The sequence below is a fragment of the Bombina bombina genome, chromosome 7 (genome assembly GCF_027579735.1).
Source record: "Bombina bombina isolate aBomBom1 chromosome 7, aBomBom1.pri, whole genome shotgun sequence".
Lineage (NCBI taxonomy): Eukaryota > Metazoa > Chordata > Amphibia > Anura > Bombinatoridae > Bombina > Bombina bombina.
Window position 1 is genome coordinate 258,959,705 of NC_069505.1, and position 25,105 is coordinate 258,984,809.

General features: G+C 40.4%; 1 protein-coding gene across 2 annotated transcripts; it reads left to right on the forward strand.

The window, feature by feature from the left end:
- Positions 1 to 581: 581 nt before the first annotated feature.
- LOC128666243 (uncharacterized) lies at positions 582 to 24,741 on the forward strand. 2 transcript variants are annotated; one of them, XM_053720719.1, is made up of 3 exons: positions 582 to 751; positions 3,841 to 3,898; positions 22,496 to 24,741. In XM_053720719.1, exon 3 carries the CDS (start codon positions 22,515 to 22,517, stop codon positions 23,694 to 23,696), a length of 1,182 nt encoding a protein of 393 aa, XP_053576694.1. In that variant the 5' UTR covers positions 582 to 751; positions 3,841 to 3,898; positions 22,496 to 22,514; the 3' UTR covers positions 23,697 to 24,741. The 2 variants fall into 2 exon arrangements, with proteins under 2 accessions (XP_053576694.1, XP_053576693.1); XM_053720718.1 differs by lacking the exon at positions 3,841 to 3,898 and having other exon boundaries at positions 584 to 751.
- The last annotated feature ends 364 nt before the right edge of the window (positions 24,742 to 25,105 follow it).

Genomic DNA, 25,105 nt, shown 5'->3' on the forward strand with positions numbered 1-25,105 from the left:
TGCTGGGAGAGGGGCAGGAGTGTGTGAGCCGGACATGCTGGGAGAAGGGCAGGAGTGTGTGAGTAGGGCAGGAGTGTGTGAGCAGGGCATGCTGGGAGAAGGGCATGCTGGGAGTGGGGCAGGAGTGTGTGAGCAGGGCATGCTGGGTGAAGGGCAGGAGTGTGAGTAGGGCATGCTGGGAGTGGGGCAGGAGTGTGTGAGCAGGGAATGCTGGGAGAGGGGCAGGAGTGTGTGAGCAGGGCATGCTGGTAGAAGGGCAGGAGTATGTGAGTAGGGCATGCTGGGAGTGGGGCAGGAGTGTGTGAGCAGGGCATGCTGGGAGTGGGGCAGGAGTGTGTGAGCAGGGCATGCTGGGACGGAGAGGGGCAGGAGTGTGTGAGCAGGGCATGCTGGGACGGAGAAGGGCAGGAGTGTGTGAGCAGGGCATGCTGGGACGGAGAAGGGCAGGAGTGTGTGAGCAGGGCATGCTGGGACGGAGAAGGGCAGGAGTGTGTGAGCAGGGCATGCTGGGACGGAGAAGGGCAGGAGTGTGGGAGCAGGGCATGCTGGGAGAGACGAGGCAGGAGTGTGGGAGCGGGGTATGCTGGGAGAGGGGCAGGAGTGTGGGAGCAGGGCATGCTGGGAGAGAGGCAGGTGTGTGGGAGCAGGGCAGGAGTGTGTGAACAGGGCATGCTGGGAGAGTGGCAGCAGGGCATGCTGGGAGTAGAAGTCCCGGAAGTAGTGCTGTTGGGGTTACAGTGTATCAGTTCAGGTGAGAGAGGTGTTGGTGAGAAAGTTCCGTGTTCTGCTCTGTTTTTTATGAGTTATGTTATTCTCACTCTCAGGCTCTGTGTACTGCTGCACATACTCTCAGAGTTCTGCTCTTATACTACTTGCTCTCAGGTGTACATTCATCTGTCTCTCAGCTGCACTCCCACTCTGTCTCTCAGCTGCACTCCCACTCTGTCTCTCAGCTGCACTCCAACTCTGTCTCTCAGCTGCACTCCCACTCTGTCTCTCAGCTGCACTCTCACTCTGTCTCTCAGCTGCACTCTCACTCTGTCTCTCAGCTGCACTCTCACTCTGTCTCTCAGCTGCACTCTCACTCTGTCTCTCAGCTGCACTCTCACTCTGTCTCTCAGCTGCACTCTCACTCTGTCTCTCAGCTGCACTCTCACTCTGTCTCAGGGCTGCTTTTACACTCAGGTGTGCATTCATCTGTCTCTCAGGGCTGTACTTACACTCAGGTGTGCATTCATCTGTCTCTCAGGGCTGTACTTACACTCAGGTGTGCATTCATCTGTCTCTCAGGGCTGTACTTACACTCAGGTGTACATTCATCTGTCTCTCAGCTGCACTCTCACTCTGTCTCTCAGGGCTGTACTTACACTCAGGTGTACATTCATCTGTCTCTCAGCTGCACTCTCACTCTATGTCTCAGGGCTGTACTTACACTCAGGTGTACATTCATCTGTCTCTCAGGTGAGCTCTCACTCTGTCTCTCAGGGCTGTACTAACACTCAGGTGTACATTCATATGTCTCTCAGGTGAACTGTCTCTCAGGACTGTACTTGCACTCAGGTGTACATTCATCTGTCTCTCAGGTGAACTCTCACTCTGTCTCTCAGGACTGTTCTTACACTCAGGTGTACATTCATCTGTCTCTCAGCTGCACTCTCACTCTGTCTCTCAGGACTGTACTTACACTCAGGTGTACATTCATCTGTCTCTCAGCTGCACTCTCACTCTGTCTCTCAGGGCTGTACTAACACATAGGTGTACATTCATCTGTCTCATCTGCACTCACTCTGTCTCTCAGGACTGTACTTACACTCAGGTGTACATTCATCTGTCTCTCAGCTGCACTCTCACTCTGTCTCTCAGGAATGTACTTACACTCAGGTGTACATTCATATGTCTCTCGGGTGAGCTCTCACTCTGTCTCTCAGGGCTGTACTAACACTCAGGTGTACATTTATATGTCTCTCAGGTGAACTGTCTCTCAGGACTGTACTTGCACTCAGGTGTACATTCATCTGTCTCTCAGGTGAACTCTCACTCTGTCTCTCAGGTGAACTCTCACTCTGTCTCTCAGGGCTGCACTTTGTCTCTCAGGGCTGCATAACATAACAAATAAGTATATGTTATTTAGAGGGACAAATATACATTTCTATGCATTTAATCTGTATATTTTAACGACTCTAAGTGCACTTTACCTTACATGAACATAATAATGAAAGTCATGTTTCTGTATTTATCAGACATTAAGCCATGCACAGCAAAAGATCTTCTTACAGAGTAATGTTTTATAAGATTTTAACCTGATAGCAAATTGCAGTATGTTTCAGCCCAAGGACACACCACTTTAAAAGCTGCCTGAGTATTTTTTATCTTATCTCCTCAGTTGTAGCAAATTAGGGACAGATACAAATAAGCTCCTGTATTGATCAAGCAATCAGTGTGTATTATGTTTCTGGGTAAAACTAGAAATCCTGCAGTAATACTCTTGTGCTAGTGCAAAAACTAGAAATTTAAGATTAAAATGACCTAATTAGGGAAAATTACCTATTTTGCTTCATTATCTTGTTATCCTGAGCATACCTAGGTATCTTTTTCAACAAAGGATATCAAGAGATAAAAGCAATTAAGATAATCAAAGTATATTATAAAGTTGGAAAGAAAAAACATTGAGCAAATTCTATTCATGCGTAAACATTTTACCAGGAATTGATGTATGTTTAATAATTAATGCTACCAAATAGAAACTGTTTTTGTAATAAACAATATCCCACTTTCTACACTCCTAGTTATCAGGTAAAGAGCCGTGTGGCCATAGGTTCTGTGCATGTGATCTCGTTGTCCCTCATCATGCATGTGTCAGGGGAAACCACATGCCCAAGGCTGCCAGACATGCCTGTATACACCAGACTTGTGAAGGTGTCATTTTTTGTTTATAGAACAAGAGCACCAATTTTCAATTCTACTTCTGTGGTCAAATTTGCTTTCCTCTTTCTTGGTATCCTTTGTTGAAAATCATACCTTGGTAGGCTCAGGAGTAGTAATGCTCTACTAGGAGCTAACTGCTGATTGGTGGCTACACACATATGCCTCTTGTCAATGGCTCACCAGATGTGCTCAGCTAGCTCCCAGTAAAGCATTGCTGCTCTAGAGCTGACTTTAAAGGGACATTGAACACTAAATATTTGTTATAAGTGTAGTATTTAAGTTCTTCTAGCCTCCCTCTAGTCATGTGTGCTGCCACGTTGAAATCTCACTTCACTGCATGCCAATGCTGTTGTATTTATACATGTGCAGCAACTCTACTTCAGATATCTGCAGTGCAAGTTCCAAAATTGTGGCACCCATAATTAGCGAGAGTTGCATAAAGTGTTTAGTGTCCTTTTAACTATGTGTTTAATTATTATATAAACACTAACAACAGAGCATAAATACAATGCTCTAACACATAAGAAATTTTTGCATTTTTATGTTCCTTTAAACATATAGGTTTAGTCCTGAAGCTGCAGGCTTGAGATGGCTGGTGAGCAAATCAGGAGCCGTAGTTGCATGTGCCCACCAATGACCAGCAGTTTCATGTAAGGGAGCTGCAGTGCTTGCAGGTTTTGGCAAAACTTTTACTTAAAGTGAATGTAAACTTTAATGAATTAGTGTCCGTTTTTTTTAAAAATACTATTAAAAACATGGGCACTTTGATTCATGAAAGTTTACATTGCAGCATATTTTTACAAATACTTACCTTTTTCTTCAGCAAAGCTGGATCGACGATCCCCCGCCCGTAACTCCTCTGTACTTACACAACAATGACTAAATCGGCTTCCTCTAATCATGGCTTTCCCCCAGAGCGTCCATCTCGTGAGGCCACGCCGTGACTGGAGGAAGCCGGTTTCGTCATTACTGTGTAAGTACAGCATGAGAAGTGGGCGGGGGATCGCCGATCCGGCTTTGCTGAAGAGAAAGGTAAGTATTTGTAAAAATACGCTGCAATATAAACTTTCAGGAATGAAAGTGCCCATGTTTTTAATAGTATTATTAAAAACCGGCACAAATTCATGAAAGTTTACATTCACTTTAAGTGTTTGGGGGGGTGTCTAGACATTGTAGTCTAGTGTCAGTTATGCAAATGTTACAGGGTTTAATAATTTAGAACATGACATGTAAATGTCTGTATAAGGAGCAGTGTGTAGAAAGGCTATTCATTTAGTCATCATCTCATACCTCCCTCCTGTTCCGGATACTGTAGGATTGTCATGGGTTGGTTGGTCGGTCTGCCAGCTTTCTTTATAAGGGTAAATGTTTTAGTTTCCATAAACTCCGTAGCTCCTCCCATGATACATCTGATTCCACTAAACCTCACTTATGACACGCCCAATCCCCACCCACAGAAAAAACATATGCCCCACCCTCTTGTCACTGCTCTGCTCACAAAATACGCTTGGCCACCGCAGACCAGGTCTCCTCACCTGCCTGTTTCGGTAAAGGTTGCAAGGAGTGTCATCTAACTGTAGCCAGAGCTATTGCAAATACACAGTAAATGTGAATTGTAAATCTCACATTCTTAAAAGGATGGTAATTCCAAATTAAACCTTCAGGATTCAGATAGGACAGGCAATTTTAAACATCTTTCCAGTTTACTTTTATCATTAAATTTGCTTTGTTCTCTTGGTATTCTTTGTTGAAAGCTAAACCTAGGTAGGCTCATATGCTAATTTCTAATCACTTGAAGGCCGCCTCTAATTTCAGTGCATTTTGACAGTTTTTTCACAGCAAGACATTGCTAGTTCACGTGTGCCACATATATATATATATATATATAACATTGTGCTCACTCCAGTGGAGTTATTTATGAGTCAGCACTGATTGGCTAAAATGCAAGTCTGTCAAAAGAACTGAAATAAGGAGGCCGTCTGCAGAGGCTTAGATACAAGGTAATCAAAGAGGTAAAAAGTGTATTAATATAACTGTGTTGGTTATGCAAAACTGGGGAATGGGTAATAAAGGAATTATCTATCTTTTTAAACAATAAAAATTCTGGAGTAGACTTTCACCTTAAAAAGACATAATAGTGCAATAATAAAATCCTCTTAATGCTATAGAGCACGCAATTATTGTTTAAATGATTGCTGCAAAGGGGTGAAAAACATAGTTAAAGGGACATGAAACCCTACATTTTTAATCTGTTGTGTAATATTTATAATAAACATGGAAACACCTTCCTTGTTTTAGCATTTTAAGTTAAATTCCTAGTCCTTTTACAACCCTTCTCTAGACTCACAAGTTGTGTCACAGAATGCTACCTAGGTAGGCAATTGTAAGCTTGCACAGTTTGTGTGCAAGTGCACATTGAAGCCAGTAAAGTCATTGCTGATGTCACCTGCTTTGACAGCGCCCAGCAGTGTATCAGTAGTTTGTAAGCCTACAATAGTAATCTTGTTCCTCTAGACCAGTGTTTCTCAACCTCTTTGCAGCACATACCCGGCAATCAGATATTTCCTATGTACCCCAACAGCAACACACAAATAATTCTGATCTCAAACGCTCACGTGAGCAAAAATTTAAATCACCACAAAACTTGTATCAGATCTATTAACCACATATACAAAGTGTCCACAGCACCTTGTCTTAAAATCACTCCTTTATTTGGACAGTTTAAAAAACATGTAACATTTCGGGCCTTTCAGCCCTTAATCATGCATCTTTGGATAACAGATTTATTAACCAGATAATCATATCCAATATTTATGGTACCACCTTTCTATAATTTTCTGCACAATTTATCTGGCTCATTTTACTGTGGAACACATTATCTAGCACATCACTGGTGTCTGCAATTGTGTTAGAATAAAAGAATAATTGCACAAAGATTCAGGAGCAAACCCAGGTGTTATTTTTATGCAAAAAATATTTGGAATATGCAATATGATCGGTCAAATATTATATGAGAGTTGAAGCGATTTAGACATTAAGGATTATAAAGATAAATCTGCACACAGGGACCTTATAAACCAAGTTATTTTAGTTGTGCCATAATTACGGAACACATGGCAATAGCACTGATTTATCTGGATTTCATATAATTCCATGTACCTTTAAAGCCTATATCCATTGAAGGTATTAAACACAGAGGATTTTACAGCTGCATTATTATATCCCTATGAATTTAAAGTGGCACAAATCTGGTCATGTAAAATCTCCCTGATTATATAGTATACTAGTGTGGTGCCGTGTTACTTTTGATGACAAATTTTGATTTAGTCTTTTGACTAAAATGCTGTTTTAGTCTTTTTTTAGTCATCTGAATTGTTTTAGTTTTAGTCGACTAAATCTTCAATAGATTTTAGTTGACTAAAATCTAAGGGGTTTAGTTAAAGTGTAATGCATTATTTAAGCATTTCTCTATAATTTGCAAACTGATTATATACTTCAGAAGTAAACATAACACCTGTTATTATTTATGGTATTAAGGGTTAACCCTTTCCCGCCGTTATGCCGTTGTATTCCGTTACAGCGGCGCTGGGCTTTAAAGCCGCTATGACGGAATACAACGTCATAGCCAATGGCTGTCCTGAAGCCTACTGCGCTTGCAGGATTTGATCGCGGTCTGGAGGGCGTTCCTAGCGTCATAGGGACGCCCCCCAGACCCGATCCCATAATTGAAATCTCACGATCGTTTGCACGATCGCGTGATTTCAATTTGTCTACAGTTGTTTCGATGTAGACACTTTAACCCAGTCATGAAAGGGTTAAACATACAATACAGACACAGATTTAGCCGTGGTGATATATAACGTCTTTATTAAACTTAAAATGAAATAAAACCAAGTTTCATAAACAAACAAAAGTGCAACTTTAAAATATAAAAAAACAAACTGTAAACTGTATTGGCTGTAATACCGTTGCACATATTACCCAATATAAACACTTATAATAATTAAAACAAGTATCAAGTAACTCAACACAACAAAATGTTTCTGCAGCTAGCACAGGCACAGCATAACTTAAAGGGACACTGAACCCAATTTTTTTCTTTTGTGATTCAGATAGAGCAACAATTTTAAGCAACTTTTTAATTTACTCCTATTATCAATTTTTCTTCGTTCTCTTGCTATCGAAAAATAAGGCATCTGGCCTTTTTTGGGGGGTTCAGAACCCTGGACAGCACTTGTTTATTGGTGGGTGAATTTATCCACCAATCAGCAAGAACAACCCAGGTTGTTCACCAAAAATTGGCTGGTATCTAAACTTACATTCTTGCATTTCAAATAAAGATACCAAGAGAATGAAGAACATTTGTTCATAGGAGTAAATTAGAAAGTTGCTTAACATTGCATGCTCTATCTGAATCATGAAAGAAAAAAAAATTGGGTTCAGTGTCCCCTTAAACCCATACTCATGGGTTATTCTTATTTCTATCGGAAGAATCATTTGATTGTTCAGATTCGAAAAATTAGCACTGCTCTAGAACTTGCAAACTCATTATATACTCCTGGAGTGAAGGTTTATTGACCTGTTTTTATTTTTGGTATTAAGGTTGGAACATGCAATACCGATTTAACTGTTGTGGTATATAACATTATTATTGTCTTTATTTATCTTAAATGAAATAAAGCTTCGTAAATAAATAAGAAGATAGCCTTGCTTTTTTTTTTTTTTTTTACAAAAGAGCAGTAATAAAATATGGATTGATTAAATTGCATAAAGTGTTAATTTTGACAACAAATCTTGATTTAGTTTTAGTCGTATTTTAGTCATCAAAATTTCTTTAGTTTTATGCTCATATTAGTCTAGTTTTAGTCGACGAAATTAACACTGGTGTGGTGTATATAAGAGATTTCCCAAAGGTAATATAATTAATTTTAGTTAAAAATTGCCCCTTGTTGAACCACGCTTAAAGGGACAGTCTAGGCCAAAATAAACTTTCATGATTCAGATAGAGCATGTAGTTTTAAACAATTTTCCAATTTACTTTTATCACCAATTTTGCTTTGTTCTCTTGGTATTCTTAGTTGAAAGCTTAACCTAGGAGGTTCATATGCTAATTTCTTAGACCTTGAAGCCCACCTCTTTCAGATTGCATTTTAACAGTTTTTCACCACTAGAGGGTGTTAGTTCACATATTTCATATAGATAACACTGTGCTTGTGCACGTGAAGTAATCTGGGAGCAGGCACTGATTGGCTAGACTGCAAGTCTGTCAAAAGAACTGAAAAAAGGGGCAGTTTGCAGAGGCTTGGATACAAGACAATCACAGAGGTTAAAAGTATATTATTATAACTGTGAAATGGGTAATAAAGGGATTATCTATCTTTTAAAACAATAAAAATTCTGGTGTAGACTATCCCTTTAACCTAAAGGCCCCTCACCCCCTTCAGCTTCTTACTGTACACAAAGACCAAAAGCCCTGGTAAGCAGAGTGGAAGACCACAAGGGTAAGTGCAGATAAAGTGAGGGGGTATTTTTAACTAAAATTAATTGATACCTATAGAAAGATCTTAAAGGGCCGTTATAGTGAAACCATTACATGTTCTTTTTGGCTATAGCATGTAATGTTAACTCTAGCAACTCTGTATTTAGAGTCAAAATTAAACTTTCATGATTCAGATAGAGCATAAAGGTTTAACCCCTTAATGACCGCAGCACTTTTCCATTTTCTGTCCGTTTGGGACCAAGGCTATTTTTACATTTCTGCAGTGTTTGTGTTTAGCTGTAATTCTCCTCTTACTCATTTAATGTACCCACACATATTATATACCGTTTTTCTCGCCATTAAGTGGACTTTCTAAAGATACCATTATTTTCATCATATCTTATAATTAATTATAAAAAAAAATATATAATATGAGGAAAAAATGGAAAAAAAACACACTTTTTCTAACTTTGACCCCCAAAATCTGTTACACATCTACAACCACCAAAAAACACCCATGCTAAATAGTTTCTAAATTTTGTCCTGAGTTAAGAAATACCCAATGTTTACATCTTCTTTGCTTTTTTTGCAAGTTATAGGGCCATAAATACAAGTAGTACTTTGCTATTTCCAAACCCCTTTTTTTTTAATAATTAGCGCTAGTTACATTGGAACACTGATATCTTTCAGGAATCCCTGAATATCCCTTGACATGTATATATTTTTTTTTAGAAGACACCCCAAAGTATTGATCTAGGCCCATTTTGGTATATTTCATGCCACCATTTCACCGCCAAATGCAATCAAATAAAAAAAAATCATTCACTTTTTCACAATTTTGTTCACAAACTTTAGGTTTCTCACTGAAATTATTTACAAACAACTTGTGCAATTATGGCATAAATGGTTGTAAATTCTTCTCTGGGATCCCCTTTGTTCAGAAATAGCAGACATGTATGGCTTTTGTTGTTGCTTTTTGGTAATTAGAAGGGCACTAAATGCCACTGCGCACCACACGTGTATTATGCCCTGCAGTGAAGGGGTTAATTAGGGAGCATGTAGGGAGCTTCTAGGGTTAATTTTAGCTTTAGTGTAGTGTAGTAGACAACCCAAAGTATTGATCTAGGCCCATTTTGGTATATTTCATGCAACAATTTCACCGCCAGATGCGATCAAATTAAAAAAAACGTTAAATTTTTCCCAATTTTAGGTTTCTCACTGAAATCATTTACAAGCAGTTTGTGCAATTATGGCACAAATGGCTGTAAATGCTTCTCTGGGATCCCCTTTGTTCAGAAATAGCAGACATATATGTCTTTGGCATTGCTTTTTGGTAATTAGAAGGCCACTAAATGCCGCTGCGCATCACGCGTGTATTATGTCTAGCAGTGAAGGGGTTAATTAGGTAGCTTGTAGGGAGCTTGCAGGGTTAATTTTTAGCTTTAGTGTAGAGATCAGCCTCCCATCTGACACATCACACCCCCTGATCCCTCCCAAACAGCTCCCTTCCCTCCCCACAATTGTCCCCGCCATCTTAAGTACTGGCAGAAAGTCTGCCAGTACAAAAATAAAGGGAATCTTTGTTTTTTGTAAATTATAGCATATTTACATATGCTGCTGTGTAGGATCCCCCTTAGCCCCCAACCTCCCTGACCCCCCCCCCCCCAAACACCTCTCTAACCGTCCCCCTCTGACTTTTTGGGGGCCATCTTGGGTACTGGCAGCTATCTGCCAGTACCCAGTTTGCAGAAAAAAATGTGTTGTTTTTTTTTTTTTTTTTCGCAGTTTTTTTTTTCTGTAGTGTAGCTTCCCTCCCACATACCAACCCAACATCCCCTGATTTAGCTTTTTTATTTTTATTACATTTTATACCAAATCCTATAGTGCATATTTTCTGTAGTGCAGCGTTCCCACCCGCTCCCTCCCCGTGCACGCGCCCGCCCCCTCCCTATCGTGCGCGCGCCCGTGCGCGCCCCCGGTCATCCCCGCCCACGATCCCGCCCCCCCCTGCACATCTCCAGGGCCATCGATGGCCGCCACCCGCCTTCCGGTCCTGCTCCCACCCACCAATGAAGGAAGCCACCGATCTCCGGTGCAGAGAGGGCCACAGAGTGGCTCTCTCTGCATCGGATGGCCATACATGGTTATTGCAGGATGCCTCCATATTGAGGCATCACTGCAATAACCGGAAAGCAGCTGGAAGCGAGCAGGATCGCTTCCAGCTGCTTTCCACACCGAGGACGCGCAGGGTACGTCCTCAGGCGTTAACTGCCTTTTTTTTTTTTAGGACGTACCCTGCACGTCCTCGGTCATTAAGGGGTTAAACAAAGTTTCAATTTACTTCTGTTATTTAATTAGCTTCATTCCCTTGGTATCTTTTGTTGAAAAGCATACCTAGGTAGGCCCAGGGAGCAGCAATGCACTACTGGGAGCTAGCTGATTGGTGGCTGCACATCTATGCCTTTTGTCATTGGCTCACCAGATGTGTTCAGCTAGCTCCCAATAGTTTATTGCTGCTCCTTCAACAAAACATACCAAGAAAATCAAGCAGATTTGAAAATAGAACTAATCTGAAAAGTTGCTAAAAACTGTATGCTCTGTCTGAAAGAAAAATGTTGTTTTATGTCACGTTTAATTTGAAATGTTTAAAAGGTAATGTTTACTGTCCCTTTAAGTCTGAAAATTGTGTGTTTTCCGGTCCTGAAAACCGATAGAGCACATGGCAGACTTCACAAGCCTAACCCTGCCACATATCTGTTCCTAATTTGCAGCTTGTTATTTTTTGTTATTGAAGCCAAACAATGGAGATTTTGTTCATGCAATGACAGTGGCAAACCCTATATTTTCCAGTCTGGATTGACTACTCCAAAGTGGGTGGCGTTTGGCCTTTAAAGACAACTGCAGCAAACAAGGTGTTATCTGCTGATATGTTAATCTATTGAGAGACTGCAGAACAAAATGTAATTACAAGGTGTTTACCGTCCCTTTAAATGCTTTTAAAACATTTATTTTTTGCAGATGTTTGTAATGCAATAGTATTTCATAATACTCTGCATATATAAAATGACTTTACTGTCCCTTAACCCCTTCCGCCAATCGGACAAAGATCTGCATCATGCGGTAAATAGATAACATAGATCTACGTCTGACCTTCAAAGGAAGCTCCTGAAGTCTCAGTTGTCAAGTGATAACCGAGACTTGCTGTTCCTGGGCTGCAGGCATTTGACTTCATATGGTAGAATAGCACGATCCGTTACCATATGAGTGCAGATGCCTGATCGTTACAGACAGTGGCACGGTCTTGTCACTGTCTGTAACAATCTCCGTTTGTGCTGGTGAGAGGTTTGGGAGGAATAGAGGGAGGTGCAGGGCAGATGAAGGGGCGGGACCTTACCTACAGAAAATAATGTGTGACTGGGAGAGGAAGGGAAGAGATGCTATAGAAAAATGGGGAATCAAGGTGGGGGTCCTAACAGTAACGATCGGGGGGAGGGGGCGGAAGGGACTGCTACACTACAGGAAAAAAAAAAATACATACATTTTAAAAAAATAAAGAGAAAATTGTAAACTGGGTACTGGCAGACAGCTGCAAGTACCTAAGATGGTGAACACCATGGGGAGGGTTACAGGGCTGTTTGGGAGGGATCCGGGAAGTTGAAGGCTAAGGGGGATTCTACACTGCAGAAAATAAATAAATAAATAAAATTAATTCATTTAAAAAAACAAAGCTAACACTTCATACTGGCACACTGTCTGCCAATACTTAAGATGGTTGTCAGGAGCGTGTGTTGGGGGGGGGGGGAAGCTGTGTGGGAGGGATCACGGAGTGGGAAGTGTCAGGTGGTAGGGTAATACTATCACCCTTACCAGCTAACCAATTAACCCCTTCACTGAATTTCAGAAGTGTGGTGCCCAGCTTCAATTAGCAAACTTCTAATTGCTAAAAAACAGAATTTATGCTTACCTGATAAATTATTTTCTCCAACGGTGTGTCCGGTCCACGGCGTCATCCTTACTTGTGGGATATTCTCTTCCCCAACAGGAAATGGCAAAGAGTCCCAGCAAAGCTGGTCACATGATCCCTCCTAGGCTCCGCCCACCCCAGTCATTCGACCGACGGACAGGAGGAAATATATATAGGAGAAACCATATGATACCGTGGTGACTGTAGTTAGAGAAAATAATTTATCAGACCTGATTAAAAAACCAGGGCGGGCCGTGGACCGGACACACCGTTGGAGAAAGTAATTTATCAGGTAAGCATAAATTCTGTTTTCTCCAACATTGGTGTGTCCGGTCCACGGCGTCATCCTTACTTGTGGGAACCAATACCAAAGCTTTAGGACACGGATGAAGGGAGGGAGCAAATCAGGTCACCTAAATGGAAGGCACCACGGCTTGCAAAACCTTTCTCCCAAAAATAGCCTCCGAAGAAGCAAAAGTATCAAATTTGTAAAATTTGGCAAAAGTGTGCAGTGAAGACCAAGTCGCTGCCTTACATATCTGGTCAACAGAAGCCTCGTTCTTGAAGGCCCATGTGGAAGCCACAGCCCTAGTGGAGTGAGCTGTGATTCTTTCAGGAGGCTGCCGTCCGGCAGTCTCATAAGCCAATCGGATAATGCTTTTAAGCCAAAAGGAAAGAGAGGTAGAAGTCGCTTTTTGACCTCTCCTTTTACCAGAATAAACAACAAACAAGGAAGATGTTTGTCTGAAATCTTTAGTAGCCTCTAAATAGAACTTTAGAGCACGGACAACGTCCAAATTGTGTAACAAACGTTCCTTCTTTGAAACTGGATTCGGACACAAAGAAGGTACAACTATCTCCTGGTTAATATTTTTGTTGGAACTTTCGGAAGAAAACCAGGCTTAGTACGCAAAACCACCTTATCTGCATGGAACACCAGATAGGGCGGAGAACACTGCAGAGCAGATAACTCTGAAACTCTTCTAGCAGAAGAAATTGCAACCAAAAACAAAACTTTCCAAGATAATAACTTAATATCTACGGAATGTAAGGGTTCAAACGGAACCCCTTGAAGAACTGAAAGAACTAGATTTAGACTCCAGGGAGGAGTCAAAGGTCTGTAAACAGGCTTGATCCTAACCAGAGCCTGAACAAATGCTTGAACATCTGGCACAGCTGCCAGTCTTTTGTGAAGTAAAACAGATAAAGCAGAGATCTGTCCCTTCAGAGAACTTGTAGATAATCCTTTCTCCAAACCTTCTTGTAGAAAGGATAGAATCTTAGGAATTTTTATCTTGTTCCATGGGAATCCTTTAGATTCACACCAACAGATATATTTTTTTCCATATTTTATGGTAAACTTTTCTAGTTACAGGCTTTCTAGCCTGAATCAGAGTATCTATTACAGAATCTGAAAACCCACGCTTTGATAAAATCAAGCGTTCAATCTCCAAGCCGTCAGTTGGAGGGAAACCAGATTCGGATGTTCGAATGGACCCTGAACAAGAAGGTCCTGTCTCAAAGGTAGCTTCCATGGTGGAGCCGATGACATATTCACCAGGTCTGCATACCAAGTCCTGCGTGGCCACGCAGGAGCTATCAAGATCACCGAGGCCCTCTCCTGATTGATCCTGGCTACCAGCCTGGGGATGAGAGGAAACGGTGGGAATACATAAGCCAGGTTGAAGGTCCAAGGTGCTACTAGTGCATCTACTAGGGTCGCCTTGGGATCCCTGGATCTGGACCCGTAGCAAGGAACCTTGAAGTTCTTACGAGACGCCATCAGATCCATGTCTGGAATGCCCCATAATTGAGTTATTTGGGCAAAGATTTCCGGATGGAGTTCCCACTCCCCCGGATGGAATGTCTGACGACTCAGAAAATCCGCTTCCCAATTTTCCACTCCTGGGATGTGGATCGCAGACAAGTGGCAGGAGTGATCCTCCGCCCATTGAATTTTCTTGGTCACTTCTTTCATCGCCAGGGAACTCCTTGTTCCCCCCTGATGATTGATATATGCAACGGTCGTCATGTTGTCTGACTGAAACCTTATGAATTTGGCCTTTGCTAGTTGAGGCCAAGCTCTGAGAGCATTGAATATCGCTCTCAGTTCCAGAATGATTATCGGGAGAAGAGACTCTTCCCGAGACCATAGACCCTGAGCTTTCAGGGATTCCCAGACCGCGCCCCAGCCCACTAGGCTGGCGTCGGTCGTGACAATGACCCACTCTGGTCTGCGGAAGCTCATTCCCTGTGACAGATTGTCCAGGGTCAGCCACCAACGGAGTGACTCTCTGGTCTTTTGATCTACTTGAATCGTCGGAGACAAGTCTGTATAATCCCCATTCCACTGTCTGAGCATGCACAGTTGTAATGGTCTTAGATGAATTCGTGCAAAAGGAACTATGTCCATTGTTGCAACCATCAATCCTATTACTTCCATGCACTGCGCTATGGAAGGACGAGGAACAGAATGAAGTACTTGACAAGAGCTTAGAAGTTTTGATTTTCTGACCTCTGTCAGAAAAATCCTCATTTCTAAGGAATCTATTATTGTTCCCAAGAAGGGAACTCTTGTTGACGGGGACAGAGAACTTTTTTCTTTGTTCACCTTCCATCCGTGAGATCTGAGAAAGGCTAGGACGATGTCCGTATGAGCCTTTGCTTTTGACAGGGACGACTCTTGAATCAGGATGTCGTCCAAGTAAGGTACTACTGCAATGCCCCTTGGTCTTAGAACCGCTAGAAGAGACCCTAGTACCTTTGTGAAAATCCTTGGAGCAGTGGCTAATCCGAATGGAAGTGCCACAAACTGGTAATGCTTGTCCAGAAAAGCGAACCTTAGGAACTGATGATGTTCCTTGTGGATAGGAATATGTAGGTACGCATCCTTTAAATCCACGGTAGTCATACATTGATTTTCCTGGATAGTAGGTAGGATCGTTCGAATAGTTTCCATTTTGAACGATGGTACCCTGAGAAATTTGTTTAGGATCTTTAGATCCAAAATTGGTCTGAATGTTCCCTCTTTTTTGGGAACTATGAACAGATTGGAATAAAAACCCATTCCTTGTTCTCTTATTGGAACTGGATGTATCACTCCCATCTTTAACAGGTCTTCTACACAATGTAAGAATGCCTGTCTCTTTATTTGGTTTGAAGATAATTGAGACCTGTGGAACCTTCCCCTTGGGGGTAGTTCCTTGAATTCCAGGAGATAACCTTGAGAAACTATTTCTAGCGCCCAAGGATCCTGAACATCTCTTGCCCAAGCCTGAGCAAAGAGAGAAAGTCTGCCCCCCACTAGATCCGGTCCCGGATCGGGGGCTATCCCTTCATGCTGTTTTGGTAGCAGTGATAGGCTTCTTGGCCTGCTTACCCTTGTTCCAGCCTTGCATTGGTTTCCAGGCTGGTTTGGGTTGTGAAGTATTACCCTCTTGCTTAGAGGATACAGAATTAGAGACCGGTCCGTTTCTGCGAAAGGGACGAAAATTAGGCTTATTTTTAGCCTTAAAAGACCTATCCTGTGGGAGGGCGTGGCCCTTTCCCCCAGTGATGTCTGAAATAATCTCTTTCAAATCAGGTCCAAATAATGTTTTACCTTTGAAAGGAATGTTAAACAATTTTGTCTTGGAAGACACATCCGCTGACCAAGACTTTAGCCAAAGCGCTCTGCGCGCCACGATAGCAAACCCTGAATTTTTCGCCGCTAATCTAGCTAATTGCAAAGCGGCATCTAAAACAAAAGAGTTAGCCAATTTAAGTGCTTGAACTCTGTCCATAACCTCCTCATACGAAGATTCTTTACTGAGCGATTTTTCTAGTTCCTCGAACCAGAAACACGCTGCCATAGTGACAGGAACAATGCATGAAATTGGTTGTAGAAGGTAACCTTGCTGTACAAAAATCTTTTTAAGCAAACCCTCTAATTTCTTATCCATAGGATCTTTGAAAGCACAACTATCTTCGATAGGAATAGTAGTGCGTTTGTTTAGAGTAGAAACCGCCCCCTCGACCTTGGGGACTGTCTGCCATAAGTCCTTTCTGGGGTCGACTATAGGAAATAATTTCTTAAATATAGGGGGGGGGAACAAAAGGTATGCCGGGCCTTTCCCACTCTTTATTTACTATGTCCGCCACCCGATTGGGTATAGGAAAAGCGTCGGGGGGCACCGGAACCTCTAGGAACTTGTCCATCTTACATAATTTCTCTGCAGTGACCAAATCGTCACAATCATCCAGAGTAGATAACACCTGCTTAAGCAGTGCGCGGAGATGTTCTAATTTAAATGTCACAACATCAGGTTCAGCTTGATGAGAAATTTTTCCTGAATCTGAAATTTCTCCATCAGACAAAACCTCCCTCATGGCCCCTTGAGATTGGTGTGAGGGTATGTCAGAACAGTTATCATCAGCGTCCTCTTGCTCTTCAGTGTTTAAAACAGAGCAATCGCGCTTTCTCTGATAAGTAGGCATTTTGGATAAAAGATTTGCTATGGAGTTATCCATTACAGCCGTTAATTGTTGCATGGTAATAAGTATTGGCGCACTAGATGTACTAGGGGCCTCCTGTGTGGGCATAACTGGTGTAGACACAGTAGGGGATGATGTAGTATCATGTTTACTCCCTTCATTTGAGGAATCATCTTGGGCAATATCATTATCTGTGGCATTACTGTCCTTACTTTGTTTGGACACTATGGCACAATTATCACATAAATTTAAATGGGGAGACACATTGGCTTTCATACATATAGAACATAGCTTATCTGATGGTACAGACATGTTAAACAGGCTTAAACTTGTCAACAAAGCACAAAAAAACGTTTTAAAATAAAACCGTTACTGTCACTTTAAATTTCAAACTGAAAACACTTTATTACTGAATATGTGAAAAAGTATGAAGGAATTGTTCAAAATTCACCAAAATTTCACCACAGTGTCTTAAAGCATTAAAAGTATTGCACACCAAATTTCAGAGCTTTAACCCTTAAATTAACGGAACCGGAGCCGTTTTTACATTTAACCCCTATACAGTCCCAGCTATATGCTTTGCTGAGACCCAACCAAGCCCAGAGGGGAATACGATACCACAAGACGCCTTCTATAAGCTTTTTCAGTGATTCTTAGCTCCTGACACATGCATCTGCATGCCTTGCTCTCCAAAAACAACTGCGCATTAATGGCGCGAAAATGAGGCTCTGTCTATAACTAGAAAGGCCCCCATCTGAAAAAGGTGTCCAACACAGTGCCTGCCGTTTTTCTAAACGTTCCCCAAGATTATAATACCAATAATTAGTTAGAATCTGCATAATATGCCTAGTAAAGCAATCGTTTTAGCCCAGAAAAATGTCTACCAGTTTTTAAGCCCTTTTTGAAGCCCTTTATTCTTTTATGTTTAACTAAGAAAATGGCTTACCGGTCCCCATGAGGGGAAATGACAGCCTTCCAGCATTACATGGTCTTGTTAGAAATATGGCTAGTCATACCTTAAGCAGAAAAGTCTGCTAACTGTTTCCCCCAACTGAAGTTACTTCATCTCAACAGTCCTGTGTGGAAACAGCAATCGATTTTAGTTACTGTCTGCTAAAATCATCTTCCTCTTACAAACAGAAATCTTCATCCTTTTCTGTTTCAGAGTAAATAGTACATACCAGCACTATTTTAAAATGACAAACACTTGATAGAAGAATAAAACTACATTTAAACACCAAAAAACTCTTAACCATCTCCGTGGAGATGTTGCCTGTGCAACGGCAAAGAGAATGACTGGGGTGGGCGGAGCCTAGGAGGGATCATGTGACCAGCTTTGCTGGGACTCTTTGCCATTTCCTGTTGGGGAAGAGAATATCCCACAAGTAAGGATGACGCCGTGGACCGGACACACCAATGTTGGAGAAACTAATTGCAAAGCCATGCATATCTGTTACTTCTTAACAAAAGGGACTCCTGAAAAACTTTTACAACCATTTTTCTTATGACTGCAGTAGTAGTTATATGTAAATTAGTTTAGTGAAAAAGTGAACCATTTTTTGTAATATGATCACATTTGGCTGCAAAACGGTGGCATAAAATATACCAGAATGGGCCTAGATCAATACTTTGGGTTGTCTACTAAAATATATATATATATATATATATATATATATATATATATATATATATATATATATATATAGTTTTGATAGGTTAATAAAAAAACAAGGCTCTATTTTTGTTTAAATGGAATGATAGCAAAATTATTCTGTATAAAGTTTTTCTCTGAATTTCCCGGTAGCGAAGGAGTTAAACCACTGCATCCTCAAGAAAGTACGAATATTCATCACAGTTCTGCATTTGCTCCTGTACACTCTATTTACTAGAGATACGTTCCTTCTGCAAACCAACAAGCCACACATTTTACATAACTCTTCATATTAAGATACTTCAGTTATTAGTAATCATTTTAGTTTGGCGACTCTACATACGCCCTTCTCCTCTAACAAGCTATAATTGCTTGCATATTTGATTTCTCAGTACTAGCAGGCATATATAAATACATGAATAGTGTTGGTTGTATTAAGCAGCTAGTTATAGATGGGTGATCACGCTCTCTCGCTGGATGGCACACACAACGTGCATGTTTTTTACAAAAGAAACAACACACGTAAATTACAAGCTAAAGTATCGTTTGATGGCTTAAGGCAGCACATTTCTGGTTGTCATTTCATCCCCAGCATATTTGTGAGCTTGTTTATATAATGATTTAGAAAAAGACGGACCACCAGCCAGCAGGCATACTTTGTACGGTGGGCAGACACCACTGGGAGATATATTTAAACCACATTTCAGTAATTCTGCCAGACAATTCTTCACTTTTTTTTCTGTTATTTAATTTTTTTGTAAGCCTCAGACTTCCTCACAGGACTTGAGAATTCTCCGGCACAGTATCATACAAATGGGTGCTGCAGCCCAATCTTACAAAATATGTATCCGGCATGGCAGTTGGTAAGAGAATTGTGCAATCTTCACCAACTTACGGAAACAACTGTGATGTGCTGCTAAAGCAGGAATGGCCAGGCTTTTATCAATATAGCAGACAGCACGTGACGCCCAGCCAGATGTGAGGAACCTTTGTTTAATATCTCCTCTTGGCTAATAAGCTGTATACAACCTCTTATGACATTTGATTTGATGCACCAAGAAAAAACTGTTCTGTGTGTGAAAAACATATAAAGCTAAATATGAATCTAAAAACTTTTGGTCTGATATTTGCACCTTACTGATGAAGCCTAAAGAAGGCTGAAACTCACGCCTGGGGTTGCCATGTCTTTCAATAAAAAAAAGTGAACTAGAAATTGTTGAAATAGGTTTCTAAGGTTCATGGTCTACACAATAACACAGGGAATACTTCATGATCTTAATATGTGTCAATTAGAGTGGAAAGAGATATTAATCCTGTATATTAAAGGGACGTGAAACCCAAATTATTTAATTCATGATTCAGACAGAGCATGGGATTTGAAACAACTTTCCAATTGGCTTCTATTATCTAATTTGTTTTGTTCTCTTGATATAATTTGTTGAATAGGATACCTAGGTAGCTTTAGGAGCTGCTGATTGGTGGCTGCACATGTATGCCTCATTTCATTGGCTCACCCAATGGGTTAACTAGCTCTCAGTAATGCATTTATGCTTTTTCAACTAAGGATAACAAGAGATTGAAACAACTTAGATAATAGAAGTAAACTAGAAAGTTCTTTAAAATTGTATGTTGTATCTGAATCATGAAAGACAAATTTTGGGTTTCATGTTCATTTAAAAATGGAACATAAGAGTCTAAATGAATCATTCATGATTCACATAGAGCATGCAGTTTTTAACAACGTTCCAATTTACATCCATTATCATATTGACTTTGTTCTCTAAGTACCCATTGTTGAAAAGCTACTTATATAAGCTCAAGAGCATGAGCATGTCTTTATCCATATATGGCAGCAGCATTTGCAATGTTATAAAGCTGTTGCTAACACCGCTGCCATTTAGTTTTTAGAAGCGTATAACTGAAAATCTTGCAGATACTGCTGACTTATAGTGCTCAAGACATGAACATGTTTCTAGACATATCTAGATATGCTCATCAACAAAAAATAGCAAGAGAAGAAAGTTAGTTTGCTAACTTTTTTCTTTTCAATTTCATGCTGAGGGCCTGATGATGGAAAGCTCTCCACTCAGGTAAGATGAACCTCCAGCACTGCAAGGTCTCTAGTCAAATTTTCAAAAGGCAGATTTTGCTTAATTTCTCCAAGGCGCGTCCCTGCATTTCTGTATGTGAAGGAGAGACAAGCCCAGTGCAAAATAGCACTGTATAACAGGACAGTTCTGCTGCATTTACACTTTATGCTTTCTATTTTATATCCCTTTACACTTTAGATTAAGCTTTATTACATTTCAACTTTGCACGTTTTATTTTGTATACAGCAGTGTATTTAGGATTATGATTTCACAAATTCTGATTATGCTTTCACAGTTTCTGTGTAACTTTAGAAAATTAGGATCTTCTTTATATATTTATGTGTATTTATTAAAAATTACATTGCACTGTGCATTTCTTATATTTAAAATAAAACTGAAAAACTGTCACTGACTTATGTTTCTGTGGCCTCTATGTACTTTGTTTCTATTTGCCTACATTCAAAGTTATTTTTTAACGTGTTACCTGTATTGTGCAGCCGTTTCCTTTTTTTTTTTAAAACTGTCAGCTTCAGTTTCCCCGAGTGCTTTATAATTTTCTGTGGGCCAGATAATCAGACATTCTCTAGTATGGAAGTCATGCAGACTTCACAGGGGCTGAACCTAGAAGTCCCAGATAAATGAGAGATGCCTTTCATAGAAAGTAATACAGTTCTCTGGGAAATACAATTTTACATAGGAGAGACAAGTTAACTGTAGAAATCATGGAACTGATATAAAGGCTCAGTTTGCATCAATTACAAATTAAACTGAAATGTTTTCACTACATTTTTTTTTCTTTTGTCTATATTTTTGTATATATATTACTTTTCTGTTAGTTAAAATAAGTGTATGGTGAATTTTGAGAAAACCATCTGCATACAGCTGGAGAGATAAATCAGTGAGACCAGCTTGTTTAAAACGCTTACATAATTTCACAAGCATTGTGAGAGAGCTTCAGGTTTTACCATGGGAACTCCCCTGCTCAGACAAGTAACTGCTCTGTCCCTCCCACTTTCTGAAACTGTCAGTTTTAGTTTACAATGGAGCAAATACAAAGTGCAATGTAATTTGTAAAAGATACACAGAAATATACAAAGCATGATGCTAAAAACCAGAAACTTTCAAAACATAATCAGAATTTGTAAAATCACTGCTGGATCTAAATGTATTAAAATATAAAAGTGAAAGTGCAAAGCTTAAATGCAATAATACTGAAAGGACCCAATGTGAAGTGTAAAGTAATATAAAATATAAAGCACAAAGTGTAAGTGAAACAAAACTATCATATCATGCAGTTATGTATTGCACTGGGCGTGTCTCTCTTTTAGATACAGAAATAAGAGAGATCTCGCACTGCTGGAGAGTTCCACCCTTTTTCTTTTGAGCATTCACTGAGTTCAGCCCCTGTGAAGTCTGAACTACAATTTCAATTTGATTTTATGTTAAATAAATAGTGTATGATTCATATACTTATAATTATAGGTGGTAAGGACAACTACTTTAAAATGTAAAAATGCCTGATATATCTAAAGAAACTTAAACTTTTGAGGGAAATATGAACTTTCTGTTCTTTATCAGCCATTATATTTTATATGACTGAACCTGAAGAATCTCCAGAAGCTCCTACATTTTCTGCTTTGTGATAAATGGGCACTGACATAAGTAAAATGTGGAGGATATTTTGTAATTCAGCCAGCTCTAAATATAATAGATTGATAAAGTTCTCTAAAAAATTCTGAATTACATTAGTTAGGATTAAATTAAACAAAACCTCAGATCATTCACTTTGAGTTTCTAAACCATATTGTATGATTATTACTGTGGTTTAATGTGTTTGTTAATCTTGTTTACACCGTTTCATTTGAATAAAGTCATGTTTGTAATTGCAATTTCCACAAATTACTTATTTTCAGGTTGAGCAGAGGCCTGAGAATGAGTCAAAATGCAACTTCAGTGGCAATCATTGGTGGAGGAATCTCAGGCCTGGTGTGCGCAGCACGGCTTTCTCAGCTGGGATTAACGAACACCATAGTCTTTGATACTGGCAAGCATGCAACAGGGGGGCGATGCAGCAGTAGATACATAAATATTTCTGGTAAACTACAGATATTTGACCACGCCGTGCAGTTCTTTACGGTGAGTGATCCACGGTTTGCTAAGATTGTGTCCTTTTTACACAACAAGAATGCCGTTAAAATTTGGTCAGGGAAGATAGTTGAACTTAAAAAAGGAAGAGCCCCGTCAGAAGTGAAGGGTTTGCAAGCTTTTATTGGAACAAGAGGTATGGTGTCCGTACCGGAGTGCCTTTCAAGTCTTGCCCGCGTGGAAATAAATAAGTGGATCTCCTCTGTACATTGGGACCCTGTTGTCAACAAGTGGAAGGTTGATGACTGTGGCTGGTTTGATTATTTGGTTATTGCCCATAACGGGAAATGTGCAGCAAGTCTCATGGCTGATTCTGGGGCTCCAGAAATCCACAATTTATTGAAAGTTAAATTCGGCCCAGTGCTGTTACCGAAGACCAGAGTTATGCAGCTATGTTCACTTTGGGTGTTGTTAGCTGCCTTTCCCAGTAAGATAAAACTTGATTATGATGGAGCATTTGTGGATCACCCTGATGTATCCTGGATTGGAAACAATACTTCCAAATATAATTCAGAAAACACAGTTGACTGCTGGACTGTGATTAGCACACAGGATTTTGGTGCAAACCATAAGGTTCCTCAAGAGCACATACCACCATCCAAAGAGAAGGAAGTCATTCATTTATTGCTTAAGGGTTTAGCAGAAGCAACTGGGTTAGACTTCAAGACCCTAAAACCTTGTTTTACCAAAGTGCAGTTATGGGGTGCAGCAAATCCGCTGAACAGGCTGCAGGGAGAGGGCTGTGCATTCAAAGCAGGTCAGAAGGTGGGTGTTTGTGGTGATTGGCTCGTTAGCCCATGTGTTGAGGGAGCAGCTATGAGCGGCCTGAATCTGGCTGAAGTTATCAGCCAACACGTGAAAGGTGAGAGGAGAGATGTTGGATTGCAAAGCTCTCTGGTTCCCTTGGAGTCGAAAACCATCGGGGCATTTCCTACAAATAAACTTTTGGTTTTTAATCCTACAAAGTGAGGCTTCAGTTTACCACACAAAAGCATTAGTATCTACCAACTCTGCAACTGGATGAGTTTAAGTCAATCTTTTCTTTAATGTTATCAACTTTTTCTCACTCAATAAATGCTCAACAATCCCACAAAACACACATGCCATATAATTATTACACAGTTCTGCTGCTTGTGTCTGCGAGACTCTTCAGCTGGTGCACTTGGTAGCAATACAACAGGAGACAATATTAGTTAAAACTAGATTTATTGATATTCAAGTATAAAAATATCATAGGCAGAACTTGTACACTGGCTAAGAATAGAGATTTAGGCCTCTATTTATCAAGGTCTGTCGGACCTGATCTGACAGTGCGGATCAGGTCCGCCAAACCTTGCTGAATACGGCGAGCAATACGCTTGAGCTGCTGGTGCAACGCCGCCCCCTGCAGACTCACGGCCAATGGGCCGCCAGCAGGGGGGTGTCAATCAACCCGATCGTACTCGATTGGATTGATTTCCGGCGATGTCTGCTCAGAGCAGGCGGACAGGTTATGGGGCAGCGGTCTTTGTGACCGCTGCTTCATAACTGCTGTTTCTGGCGAGCCTGCAGGCCCACCAGAAACACGGGGCATCAAGCTCCATTCGGAGCTTGATAAATATGCCCCAAATTATCTAACATGTTTCACGCCCACAAAATAGCACTTTCTCAAAGATTTGCAAAGGAATTCCACATTTAAAATTTAAAGAGACATTAAACACTTTGAGATAAAAAATATGAGGCACCAGCTCCTACTGAGTCTGTCATTGGCTGATGGCTGTCACATGATAAACTGGGGAATCTGAAATTTCTAAGAAAGAATGTACTGATAATTTGGATAATTCTCAGTAAGTGCTATTGTATTGTCTTTTTATTGTACATTTGTGGATCATGCAGTTAATTTATTTACTGGCCCTTTAATTAGTGTTTGATGTTTCTTTAAAGGGACAGTACACTGTAAAATAGTTTTTCCATTAATGTATTTTCAGTGACTTGTTATACTAGCTGCAGAGTATAAAATATTTGAGAAATTGCATTTTCGGGTTTATTTGTGTATCTGAAGTAGCTGTTTTTGTGCTTTGAAACCACAGCCTATTACAATGGGTTGAGCTTCAGGTAATATCAGATCTCATTTTGTTATCACTTTTATGTACACAGACTTGCTTCCTTATCTTTTATATTTGTCTGGAAAACCAAAGCTCAATACATAGAGAGAACAATGGAAAATTATCATTTTATTACTTAACTGTCATGCCCCCCACTGAGGGTGTAATCTCTTCTGCTGGCTGTGTTTACTTAGGCTTGTCAATAGCGTATACGCCAGTATCAAAACTTTCAGTATAGGTTGGGAAACCACAAGCTAAATCAGCTATTTCAAATGCTGAAATATGAGTAAAGGA

Coding starts and splice junctions, on each gene's coding strand:
- LOC128666243 (XM_053720719.1), top strand. CDS start 22,515: ATGAGTCAAAATGCAACTTCAGTGGCAATCATTGGTGGAGGAATCTCA.